The 13,547-nt window shown below is 39.5% G+C and overlaps 1 protein-coding gene across 1 annotated transcript; it reads right to left on the bottom strand.

The window, feature by feature from the left end:
- Window positions 1-49: 49 nt before the first annotated feature.
- Window positions 50-10,551, bottom strand: pdia6 (protein disulfide isomerase family A, member 6). Its single transcript, XM_051725219.1, has 13 exons — window positions 10,388-10,551; window positions 9,687-9,831; window positions 9,196-9,253; window positions 8,892-9,018; window positions 7,333-7,439; window positions 7,076-7,209; window positions 6,759-6,873; window positions 2,823-2,963; window positions 2,578-2,662; window positions 1,788-1,860; window positions 1,468-1,626; window positions 1,225-1,321; window positions 50-1,129 (listed from the first exon to the last, which is right to left on the bottom strand). The coding sequence occupies exons 1-13, from the start codon at window positions 10,401-10,403 to the stop codon at window positions 1,061-1,063; spliced, it is 1,326 nt and encodes a 441-aa protein (XP_051581179.1). The 5' UTR covers window positions 10,404-10,551; the 3' UTR covers window positions 50-1,060.
- Between the last annotated feature and the right edge of the window lie 2,996 nt (window positions 10,552-13,547).

Below are 13,547 nucleotides of genomic sequence, written 5' to 3'. Positions count from 1 at the left end.
GGATAAGATAGTCTTAAACTGTCACAGGAATGTAATAAAATCTAGCCAATTTATTACTTGTTTTGTTTTATTTTCATAACAAAAACATTTTGATTTTCAAAACAAAGCTGTGTAAGAAAAATCTACACGATGCCCACATTACACCCTGTCCAGCACATCAGACAAATTGGATTACAAGTTGGCTGACTTCAGTAACACATTTAAAAACAAATAGTCACATCAGAGGGAGAAATGGTGAAAGAGAAAGAATAATGCTTCCTGAAACTTGGGTCCAACAAGATTTCTCCCCAGGAAAGGAGCTGCTGAACTTATGGAAAAGGTACATTAATCTTCACTGCTTAGAGGTTACTGTAGTCAACAGTATATTGCAAGAATCATCAGATTAAACCTAACAAATATTGTCTATGAAACAGATAATATAGATATTATACTTTGTGTTTTTGAAAGAGTCCTATGAAGAACCTCTGTGTGGCATCTGTTTACAGCTGAGTGTGCTGGAAACAAGTGATTGGACAGAGAAAATAATCAGACATTCACATTCTAGTTCACCATGCTGATTGAAAGATTCAATCAGTCACTAACTCAAATGTTAAAGGTATAGTTCAACCAAAATTATGAATTTTGTTGTTCAAACTTGTAAAACTTTTTTCCTCTTCTGTGAAACAAAAAAAAGGTGTTAGGCAGAACTTTAGCCTCAGTCACCATTCACTTTCATTGTATGAAAAAAATGCTGTGAAAGTGAATGGTGACTGAAGCTAACATTCCACTTAACATCTCCTTTTGAGTTCCACGGAAGGTCATATGGGTTGGGAACAAGATGAGGGCGAGTAAATGACAGAGTTCCCATTTCTGGGTGAACTATCCTGAAGGAGTTATGTGAGGTGAGTTTCTTTTTTAAACTAACGGGGAGATTTTTTACATTTTTTTACATTTTTAAAAGCTGCACAACCATTTGCTTTATTTGTGAATTTTGTGTCCCAACCATCCCCTCATCCATGGGAGAGAAGATGTGGGTATTGTTTGGGTCTTAGTAGTCTAGAGTAGTTTAGACTAGGCCCTCTCATAACTCATCCTTCCCCAAATCATCCAGATCCACATCACTCAGGTCAATGTCATCCTCCAAAGGCAGCTGAGGAAAGGGAAAAAAATTAAATAAAAATGGGGTTAAGGACAGTAAAGGAAAACATCCACCCTTTCCAGCCTAGCTCTATTTTCTGTACTCACCACTCCATCTTTCCCATCCCAGGGCTCTACACTGTTGATCTTAGGCAAAGCTCCACCTCCCACTGTAGCAGTGGAACCACGGCCAACAGAAAGTTCTCTGGATAAAGACATTTTTAACAACATAAAACAGGCTGACATTTAGAAGGCTCATTATAAACAACACCTTAAATTTACAGCATGTTAACAGTCTCTGTAGCGTAACTTGTTTCCTAGTAATATAAACTCGGCGAAGCATTCTAGTACCTAAGGAATTCATGGATGCCCGTTTCGCTGAAGGAACCTCTGAGCAGAGCAAACTTCATCTTGCGAGAATTAATGGCTGCCATGGCAGGATAGCCAAATCCTCCAATCCCGAGAGAAGCCTCCAGATCCATCTGAGCCCCTGCTTCAGTCCACAACCAACTGCATAGAGAGAGATGGTGTATGATGTGCATGACTGTATTTCACTCTCCATTCCCTTTAGTCTTATCTCTGGCACACAAGCTTCGACATGGTGTTATGGGCAGGCCAATGTTAACTTGTAGTCAATCTGAAATAGAGGATGCTGAAGAAAACAAACTGACCCCCACATCTTCTTTTTGTATTTCTCTGCCATCCTCTTCATAACCTCCAGGTAACCAGTTCTTCCGGATGCACCTGCAAGTATAAAGAAAATACAGGGATCGTTAAACGTCCTCAAATTAACCATCCTTTATATGTAACATGGCCAAATGTATGTGGACATACAAACATCACACCAATATGTGCTTGTTCAACATTTAATTTCAGAAACATGACTACTAATAGTGTGTTGGTCCTCCATTTGCTGCTTTCAATCTTGTAAGAAGGCTTTCCACTAGATGTCAGAGGTCCCATTCAGACACAATGAGTGATGTCAGGTGCTGACAATGGGGTTCAGGTCTTGGCTTTGTGCAGGCTAGTCAAGTCTTTTCACAACAGACTCAGTAAACTATTTTTATGGCCATCACTTTGTACACATGGGCATTGTCATTCTGGAACAAAACAGGGCCCTATTCTATTGAAAATGTTTGTCTAAGTAGATTGTATGGCTGTATGCTTGATTTTATGTACCTATTAGAAATGGGTGTAGCTGAAATAGTCTGTCCACATAAATTTGAACACCTAGTGTATATACACAAGCACATTCACAATGCACTGATCCCTTTTCATAACTATTTCGATTAAAAAAAGGTGGCATCGCTGTTGTGAACTCTTTTCTTATGCTTCTCTGCATCAACAAAATTTTTTATTAATATCAGCATTTTTATTCCTAAAACACAGAGCAAAGCATAAACAGCAAATTATCCTTATTTTTTATTTATTTATTTTTTTAAAGATATGCTTATTTCATACCGGTGTCTAGAATGTGAGGCAGCACAGCTATAATACACAGCTGGTAGTCTTCGCAGGTCTTCTTTAAGACATTTTCATTCAGAATCTAAAGAAAACAAATTACATAAATTCAACCATTCAACCTAAATAGTATTTTAAAAACCTGTCATTTATTTCAAATCATTTAAATAACAAAAATAAATAAACATTGGTTTAACTACATACTTTCATATATTGGAGTGTGAAAATGGAGAGACAATACTCACCTCCTGAAGCTCTGGAGGAGGGATATTGTCAGAGAAGAGGTCCATGGCACGAGCGATGATGTCAGATCTGGTACGTCCCCCCTGATAGTCCTCTGGCTCCTCTCCCTTACGAAAGATCTTGATGGTGGGGAATCCTCGAATCTACCAAAAAGTCAAACCAACCAAGATAGCAAAAAAGACAGTGAGTCTAGATGCAATTAATGAACTCAAAGCCCTGGGGGAAATATGGCTCCCAGAACAAGGAATTCTACTATACTGGCACCGTGAAAACAGTCTTTCAACAGTCATGCTATTATTCAGATATAAAGAAATGAATAGAGCTACATGGTTCCCATATTTTTTGGGCCCATAAATTTCCATGACCTTTCCAGTCGTTTGCGATTAGGGGATAAGGACTATTACATATTAGCCCCTTTCCCACATTCAGTTCCGGTACTTTTCCGTTAGGAACTTTCTAGATGAGAACTATTAAGCCCAAAGTATACTTTGGTTGTCCGCGTTGCTGACCACTCCGCGCACAGTATACGTGACGGAAATATTGTCTTCAGCACAGTCTGTGTTGACTGTGTGCATGTGGCCTAAATTTGACACGCGCACATTCCTTTCATTTGCGCATCGTCCACATTGAGAAGAGATGAGGCGATCAGCCTATTTTATTCAGAAGTGATCATTCATATGCCCTATTCCCTTAGAAGGCTTTACCATCCACTGTGAAAGCTTTGGAATGCTGAAAGGTGCGGGGCTCAATAATAACGTTCATTCGGAACTTTGGAAATTCTGTTTGAAGCAATCTTACAGCATGACTATCATGATTGTTCTCACTTCGAAGTGCTGTTCGGAGGCTGATTTATCCCATTGGGAACTCAGCGAAAAACATGTTGAAAATGCACTAAAAACCTATTTATCAACATGATCATTAATAATAAAAGCTTTTATGACTCAAAATACTGTTCTTACCTACTCACCCACTGACTGAAAAAAAAAAAGTTTTGATGCAAGTTAACCACACAGTAACAGACACGCAACTCTCTCCTCATGTAAATTAGATTCCATGATGGTTATGTTTATAATACATTTAAATTAACCACTCTCGATAAACATTATTTATGTCCGTTATCCCAGGAAAAGACGAGCCGGAGGCGCCAGTTAGAGAGAGAGAGGAGAGAGAGCACACATGTGGCTGCTGTGTGTGTGTCTGTGTGTTTATGTTTGTTTAAATTATGTCATTAAAATTATGTTGACTGTTCTGCCGGTTCCCGCCTCCTCCTTGCCCATCCTGTGAACTCTGTTACATACTCTTTGGATACTTTGTTATTTCTGTTAAGGGAATTGGAAAAATAGCGCACTCCTCCAAGTATAAAGGCTAGCAGCTACAAGTTTGTTTCTCATGGCGGCTGCCAACTCCTCGCATTTCTCATTGCTTTGTGCATCATACGTGTTTGACCAATCACAGGTTGCAGCACCTCCCACAGTCCCTCTTCACCCAAAGAGTACCCACCCTGGAGTAGGAGCTAAATAGGTCCCTCTAGGTCTGTTGCGATTAATAGATAATAGAAGTGCAGTGATGCACGCACCATCTGTGGAGGCTTCGGCCATACTCCTGCAAAAATATAAACAAGGATTTTCGGAAATGCAAAGCGTTCCGGTTTCACTTTAATTTAAGGATCGTGTAATGGCAAATGTTATTTGCCTTTGTGGGTTCATACACGCAGTGTTAATGACATGCAGTGAAACCGAGATGACGCCCACTTACTCCATTTGTAAAGAGATGATAGAAGAAACACAATCTCAGAGGTCTGTCTTCATGTGAAATAAGGGCTCGTGAGTCATTTTTAATCAGGGAGCCTTACAATAACGTATGAAAACGGAGAATTTGACAAAAATTTTACTATTGCATATAATGTAATATAAGCTAGTCAGGTTGGCTGGGTTCCAACAACAACGTACAGTAAATGCAAAATGGACCAAGACTAAAGTTGACCAAAAAGAGAGAGTATTTTAAGTATTTTGAAATATTTTGATGTTTACATTATTTTTTTCAAATGTCATTCAGATGTTTTTAAAGCCTCAAAAGGAAATCATGTAAAAGGAAAATAGAAATAAATTACTTAAGGTTTATAAAGCACACATTCGCCTATGACTAAAGTATAATAATTTGAATGATAATTAATAGTCATAATCATGAAAGCCCTAAACCAGACAATTAATTGTCATAATCACAATTATTTATTTGACAATTAATCATCAGCCAAATTTCATAATCGTGACAGCCCTACATCCCTCTAACGGTTAAGAGGAATTCTAGTTCCTCATATGTGAAAATGAGAAAAGGCAGTAATGTAGAGTAAAAAAGTACCTAAAACAGGCTTTAGCTCCTGCAGTGTGAAAGGACCTATTTTGAAATTAAGACTGATTCGCTACTGAATATTTCAGCTCAATATGTGAATCGGATTCATTAAAAACTCAAAAGAAAGATTCTCACAAATCAGACATCATTATGATTTGCAAGAAAGACTGACTCCACACAAGAGCAATATCTATCTAATTGATAGCATGACGTTTCTTATTTTTAGTTTTTTCCAGGCCTGGAAAACTAAATAAAAATTAACAGTTCATAACATTTCCAAGTTTGTATTGACCACTGGCACCCTGGAGCTAACTAATTTCCACTGTGCAAAATTAATTAATATTGTTAATTTAACCTGGAAGGCTACTGGGATGTGGAACTGAACTAGGCACAAATTGTAAATACTGGCATATCAAAGGTTATAATTAGGGCTGCAGCTAACAATTATTTTGATAATCGATTACTCTTCGATTATTTCTACATTTAATCGATTAATCGGATAAAATGAATTTTTATTTCCTGTATTTAAAAAAACAATGATTTAAAAAAAAAACAAATGATAAAGGGCGTAGGGGGCCTGGGTAGCTCAGCGAGTGAAGTAAACTACTGACTACCACCCCTGGAGTTCACGAGTTCAAATCCCAGGACGTGCTGTATGACTCCAGCCAGGTCTCCTAAGCAACCAAATTGGCCCGGTTGCTAGGGAGGGTAGAGTCACATGGGGTAACCTCCTCGTGGTCACTATAATGTGGTTCGCTCTCGGTGGGGCGCGTGGTGAGTTGTGCGTGGATGCCGTCTGGCAGGTGGATGGCATGAAGCCTCCACATGCGCTATGTCTTCGCGGTAACGTGCTCAACAAGCCACGTGATAAGATGTGCGAGTTGAAGGTCTCAAATGCGGAGGCAACTGAGATTCGTCCTCCGCCACCCGGATTGAGGCGAGTCACTATGCCACCATGAGGACTTAGAGCGCATTGGGAATTGGGCATTCCAAATTAGGGAGAAAAAAATAAAATAAAAAATGATAAAGCGCGTAAGGATTCGGTTTGATTTACATTAATGAATTCACAATTCTATACTCACAAAACTCTGAACAAAGCCTGAATCATGAAAAGTTACATTTTAATTTATTATTATTATTACTACACAGATGCACACGCTCGCTTGCACATTAGAGTTTAACGGAGACTTGCTTGTTGTAAGAACAAACAGTTTTGCGAAATACGTGGCTGATTTACATTCTAAAACATAGAAAACAGGAGTAAAATATAAGTGATGTGCTGGAGAGAAACAATGCTTACTATGAACTTCTTTGAAGTGTTTATTAAATGCTCTCGTGCGCTGGACAACTTGGGTCATGTTTTTTCTGTTTCAACTTGTCTCCGTTGTTTTTCAAACGAGTCTCAGTGAAGTGACGTCACTGACGGGGCTTCTCTGTGCTTACTGCAAATATCCAACTAAACGAAAATGAAATTCGTTGTTGATGATTTCCATTACCGATAATTATCAATTAGTTGTTGCAGCCCTAGTTATAAATGCTCAATTCTTGTACTAAACACATTAAATGCAAGTGCTGATACTCAAACATACCCCATAGCGGCTTGCCAAGCCCTGGTGGACAGTAGCATCCACAGCACCCAGTTTCACTTTACCCTTTGTCTGCTCTTTGACTTCTGTGGCAGCTGCTGTCCATTCGGGCTCAAGACTGAAAACATTGAGAAAAGAGTCAACATGGGAAACCCTAGCTGGCAGAGGAATTTCATTGGGTCTTTGAATCCATTTATAAATAATTGAACATGGATTCAGTGCATAAATAATGAATTAAACAACATGTCAGATACTACTTCAGTGGAATGACAGATAGACAGGTCTTATGAAGTACAGGAGACCCTGAGAAAATGACTTACTTTTTGCAGTGTCCACACCAGGGAGCAAAGAATTCCACCAACCAGACATCATCGCTGTCCAACACAGTTCGGTCAAAGTTATCATCAGTCAACTCCACCACATCTTTCTTACTGCCAGCGCTGCCGCCTCCACTCTGATCACAACATTACCGGACAGTCAAACAATCAGAGGCATACATAATAATAATAATAATAATAATAATAAAAGAGATCAAGATGGGGAGTAAGAACAAAAATTTGATTTTGGGCTTAAATACCTGTCTGCCATAGTCTGAACCTCCAGTCTTTCCACTAAGTCTGTCTTTTACTAGGGAGCGGAGAGCATTCAGAGCTGTATCTACAATAGCCTGACTGCTACGCCCACCTATGACAGAGAGAGAGAGACAGACAGACAGACAGACAGACAGAAAATCCCAATTAGCATACCTAAGAAAAGCAAGTCTTTTTATATAGCAATGAATTTCAGTTCAGTGTGTAATTTTTTTTGATACTTTCTCCTATCCCAGTTTAATATACAGAGACAATTTAAGTATAAGTAAGCCTATAAGTAGGCCATTTCTAGGTTGATTTCCCTGAACAGTGGCACTATGAAAACATTGCCTGGCCTGAAAAAGTAACATTGTCTTAACCAATGGCATTTTGGGAAGGCCTATCTGTTTTTCAGCCATGTGGAGAGTTCAGGAAACCTACTTGAAAGCAATTAATAGGTCAGCACCTGGCCAGATGCGATGCATGGAAATTTGAAATTTTGTCTCTCTTTTCAACTCCTCCCCCAGACTGCAATCAGCAAATCTCGATGAACAGTAAGTCAAAGAGCAGTTGAATTTGAACACACCTAATTTTGTTGCTGTCCAACAGGGTGTCAGTAGTAGGGATGTGCTACGTTGGTCGAATAATCGACTAGTTGTCAACTGATTACTCAATTAATCAGGTCGACTACTAACATTAATATTTTTAGTGGTGGTGGTTTAATGGGAGACGCAATTCTCAAATTAATTGTGGGATGCAACTTCTTGGAGAGCGTTTCTGCATGATTACAGCTTGCTGTGCTTAAAAGTGAATAATAGTCAGCACAGTAAAACCCTCTGCAAGAAGTTTCGTCTCTTTAATGCTTTAAGTTTAGTCCATTTATGCACTGTTACAACCATCAAAGTGCTGCATCAACAATAGAATACGATCACTATCGGACATTAAATCCTCTGTTGTGAGTAATTTTCCCTTATTTGCGAGGTGCTGTGGAGAGATTAAAGTCTGATTCTGTCTGACACCATTTAAATAAATGGTTGCAGTAAAAAAGGTTTAAAATGCTTAATGTTGTGAACTAGATGTGTACATGCAATATTATCTTGCAGTTCTGTGCTTTTAAATGCATAGCAAGAATCACCCTGAGACACCCAATTCTCTGTTTATACTGAAGCGCATCATTCTGCATTCAGGATGCACATAAGCGGTTTTGAGCCTTTCTTATTTCTTACTTTGATAGTTTTGTGCAATAAGATGTTATAGTTATTAAGTCTTTTTATTTGTTGGATATCCATTGGTTACCATGTTGATGTGCTGTGCTTAGCATCCATATATCCCTCTGAAAAGTGTTTAAAATAGGGTCACGTGCCCACAACAGAGCCTATGTTATACATTATTGTCCTTAAAACTGACTAGTTGACTAGTCATTCAAACAACCGACAACTAGTCGATTATGAAAATTGGTAGTTCTGCAAATCCCTAGTCGGTAGAGGCCCAGAAATTACTCACTTCACCTTTAAGGAAACATTTTTTGTGTGCATGCAAAGACATTAATGAAACAGCAGTATCAAACCTTGGAATTCCTCTGGTTTTTGTTTGTTGGCCCCAAAGATCTTGATGGTTGGGAAGCCTCGGACTCCATATTGGCCTCCCAATGAGTTGTGCTGGTCTGCATCCACAGCACCCACCTTCACAATACCCTGTGGCAAACAAAATCACCATCAGCAATAAATAAAGCACTTTTTTTTTTTCTTTTTGTATCTCCTTTACATCCGTTTTCACTTTCAGATTCATCTTCCTGGTTAATTCAAAAGATTTAAATATAGCAATTTCTGAAATCAAATCAATTGTTGTGTAGCCAGAAGTTTAGAATTAACCTTCAAAGCTGAGGCTGCTTTCTTCCATTCAGGAGCCAAGTTCTTGCAGTGACCACACCTTATAAGACAAACCATAAGATGTCAAGTATTGCATATAAACATCTGAATGTCAATCATGAAATGCATAGCACAGCCACGCTGGTTTAATTATAATGTTCACGTTTGTATTAAGTAACACATGCAAACAAAAACTAATGAGATGCAAAACATGCAAATAAAGCTCATCATTTAGAGTTCTGTAGTTAAAGCACAGCTTTTGGGGTGCACCTAAAAAAACTACATAAAAACAGTGGCCATTTATTTTCAAAAATACACCATCCTCACCGCTATTCAACTGCTTAGAGAGCAACAATTTATGCTTAACATGCAGAACTGGTTCAGCACCAGCATTTCAGGTATGGAAGTAACTTAATCTGTGCCTACAGATGTTGAGACATCTATGGTGAGCCACACATATCCGGGTACCCACCACCACACTTTTTCAAACTTACCAAGGGGCATAAAACTCTACCAGCCAAAGGCTGTCGCTCTGTATGACCTCCCTGTTAAAATTGGAGGGGTTGAGTTCAATTACATCATCACTGGCAGAGTACAAACCATGGACAAAGAGAACAGTCAGGGAACACACCAACAAACCTGAAAGACAAGATAATAGATAAAGAAAGTGTAATGTTTTGCATCAGTACTGGAGTATTGCATGTGATTTCATCAGTTTTATTTTACTCCATAAAACAAGAATCACAGCATGAAACACTGTATTTGACTCATAAGAGTACCTGCAATGCAAACAAGAATTTCTGCTACCAGACTCCAAGCACAAACAAAAACATTGTTGCCATCTCAGTTAAATAAACCATCTACTTTACTTCACCACAATAGAACCTGATTATTGCAACTGGTGTACAGTAATATGCCAGTAATTTAAAGGCCCAACCCCCATTACTAACTCTACACTTCCATGTTAAACTACACTAAAATATTTAGAAGAAAAGCATGCTTAAAATGCCATTCAGCAGGATTACAGAATGGTTCTTTTCCATTTTGGTATATTAACGTGTATTCTCCAAGCTGGGATTCTGCATGCCAAGATGATTCATAACTAAAGTTGGGTTCTATTCCATTTACACTTTGCTTGCGAACACATCTTACAATAAAACACTTATCTACAGCGAAGTTCATGTCTTAAACTCACCCAGTAGCGCTCGCATGGTTGTTCTTGATGCCTAATCAATATATTGGTCAATTCTTCAGGCTGTGTAATGGTCTGTTCGCCGCATGCACTCTCCACTTCACTCACTCGCCGCAGATGGAAGCGCATCACATCGCCAGTCTCCAACCAGCAGTGCAAAAACGCAACATAGTCGTACCGTGGCCCGCGATGATTGGCGCGCCGCTACCCGGAGACGAGCTCAGCCAATAGCAGTTCGACGTGTAGTTCTGCGCCTCGGTGAAGTAAGGTGACTGGGAGGTATCATGAAATGGATAAAAAGAACTTAAAGGAATATTCCGGGTTAAACACAAGTTAAGCTCAGTCGACAACATTTGTGGCATAATGTTGATTACCACAAAAATTAATTTCAATTCGTCCCTCGTTTTCTTTAAAAAAAGCAATAATCTGGGTTACAGTGAGGTACTTACATTAAGTGAATGGGGAAAATCTGTTAATGCTAAAATACTCACTGTTCAAAAGTATAGCCATAAGATGTAAACAGTATGTGTTAACATGATTTTAGTGTGATAAAATCATGTACTAACCTTTTCTGTGTGAAGTTATATCCAATTTTACAACTTCGTTGCCATTACCACATAACATCGAAAACCCTACAACCTTAAAACGATGAATTAAACAACTTTACAGCTCGAATAATAAACAAGTTTTAAGAATTAAAGTGCTTTTATCAAATTATAAGCTTCACTTTTCTATTCTATTTTCTATTCTTCTATTGTAAGTGCCTCACTGTAACTTTGTTTTTTAAAGAAAAGGAGGGACAAGTCAAAATACATTTTTGTCAACATTGTGCCACAAATACTGTCAATTGAGTTTAACTTGTATTGAACCCGGAATATTCCTTTAAAAAATAAATAAAATGCTCAGAACAATATACATAAAGTAGCCAAGACAAACAAACAAATCATATACTGATGGTCTCACACCATCATCACTCAGACGATTCACTGTGTGTATCACTCCACTTGTGTTCATGCCATTCTTTTTTTTTTTTTTTTTTTTTTTTGGGTTTTCTTCCCTTTTTCTCCAAATTTGGAATGCTCAATTCCCGATGTGCTTTTAAGTCCGCGTGGTCATGTAGTGATTCGCCTCAGTCAGGGTGGTGGAGGACAAATCCCAGTTGCCGCCGCGTCAGAGACCGTCAACCTGCGCATCTTATCACATGGCTTGTTGAGCGCATTGCCACGGAGACATGGCGCATGTGGAGGCTTCACGCCATCCACCACGGCTCAACTCACCACGCGCCCCACTGAGAATTATAGCGATCACGAGGAGGTTACCCCATGTGACTCTACCCTCCCTAGCAACTGGGCCAATTTGGTTGCTTAGGAGACCTGGCTGGAGTCACTCAGCACACCCTGGGATTCAAACTAGCGAACTAGCGAACTCCAGGGGTGGTAGCCAGCATCTTTACCACTGAGCTACCCAGGCCCCTGTGTTCCTGCCATTCTAAACTAAAGTCTAAGAGCAGTGCAGATGTGTTAAGAGCCATCTGTCTCTTTACATTTAACTTTGTGACATTACATATTTTAGCCAGCAGGTGGAGGCGTGAAGTGAGTCAGCGTCACTCAGTGTTTATATTCAACAGTGCTCCGTGATTACTCGTATTACTACTACACTACTAAAGCTAGGAAATAGCTTTAAACAGCTTTAAACTAACAACTTCAGCATTAAGGCTCATCACAGCTGACAGACACAACAGACTGATTAATTACACAAACTCAAGGCGTTTACCTCTTACCAGACTTTCCACATTGGAGAGGACAAAATGGCTGAGGAGATTGCGGTTTCTATAGCGAAAGACTCTTGTGCACCGGCTACCGCGAAATGGGGAGGAGTATCCCCACTTGAATGGCTATTTTTCCACTGAGAAAATAGGATGCATTTCACCAAAATGACATTATCTTCAGAAAGCTGACTAACAGACTACAGCATCATCAACAGGTGATCACACATGCTCCATCTCGCTCTCTCTCTCTCTCTCTCTCTCTCTCTCTCTCTCTCTCTCTCTCTCTCACACAAACACACACACACACACGCACACACACACAACCTTGTTTCTCCAATAACATGTTAAAACAGCCCAATCTGTAGTTCTAAAGTGATGTTTTTGAGAGACTTGTACGCATCATTTGGTTTGAACCAGCAATGGCAGATTCTGATCTGTCGTGTAAGAAAGTAGTTCCATGAACAAATGAATTTTTTTGTGACCGTCCTCAGTTTTTCCTATTTTTTAATTTTATTTACTTGTTCATTGAACTGTTGTATATAAACAATATCACACTCACAATCATGCTATATGGCCCTAAATCAGCATTGCTGTGATTACCTACGGCACGCGGCCTCAACCGAATCACAGCAGTGCTGATGTAGGGCCATATCGCACTCTTGCTCGTGTGATATTGCTAAATATATATATATACATTATATATGTGTGTGTGTGTGTGTGTGTGTGTCTAAGTTTCAATATTCTTCAATACTATCATAATAATAATAAAAAAACATTTTCATAATATCAGGGTTGTATGTGTTTTTGCTCATGTCTTTTACTTTGATAAATGTGTTCCTGTTTCCTTGTCATGTGTTTCCCATGTTCTTGTGTCTTGTCCCCATTGGTTCTTTGTTTAATTGGGTTGTTAGCAGTCTCATTATCTTGTTTAGAGTCCTATGTGTACATTGGTTTTCATTGTGATGTGTTCTCCCTAGTCCTAGTATTTAACCCTCATGTTTGCCATTGTCCATTTTAATTGCCCTCAAGGACTGTTTTCGCTTTGGACTGAATGAGCAATCTCTTCCCTGATGCCAGGCGGTAAGAGTACCCACAGTCTGGCTCAGTATATTGACCTTGCCCTACTAATATGTGGTTCATTGTTCAGTGTGGGGGAGGTGGACGCCAAGCCAGAGTTCCACATCATGGCCGCCAAGCCAGAGTCCCACATCATGGTCGCTGAGCTTGCGCCACCTTCTGTCCCGGATCCTCAGTGTGCTCCATGTCACAGCCATGCCTCAGCCTGCTCCATGCCATGTCACAGCCATGCCTGAGCCTGCTCCATGCCATGTCACAGCCACGCCTGAGCCTGCTCCATGCCATGTCACAGCCGTGCCTCAGTCTGCTCCATCCCAT

The sequence above is a fragment of the Myxocyprinus asiaticus genome, chromosome 19 (genome assembly GCF_019703515.2).
Source record: "Myxocyprinus asiaticus isolate MX2 ecotype Aquarium Trade chromosome 19, UBuf_Myxa_2, whole genome shotgun sequence".
Classification (NCBI taxonomy): Eukaryota; Metazoa; Chordata; class Actinopteri; order Cypriniformes; family Catostomidae; genus Myxocyprinus; species Myxocyprinus asiaticus.
This window is presented reverse-complemented; position numbering and strand designations above follow the sequence as displayed.

Excerpts from the sequence above, each read along its gene's own strand:
- pdia6 (XM_051725219.1), bottom strand. Across the intron at positions 9,019-9,195 it reads AAGCAGCCTCAGCTTTGAAG|GGTATTGTGAAGGTGGGTGC; the intron begins GTTAATTCTAAA and ends TGTTTGCCACAG. Across the intron at positions 2,964-6,758 it reads GCTTGGCAAGCCGCTATGGG|ATTCGAGGATTCCCCACCAT; the intron begins GTATGTTTGAGT and ends ACTTTTTGGTAG.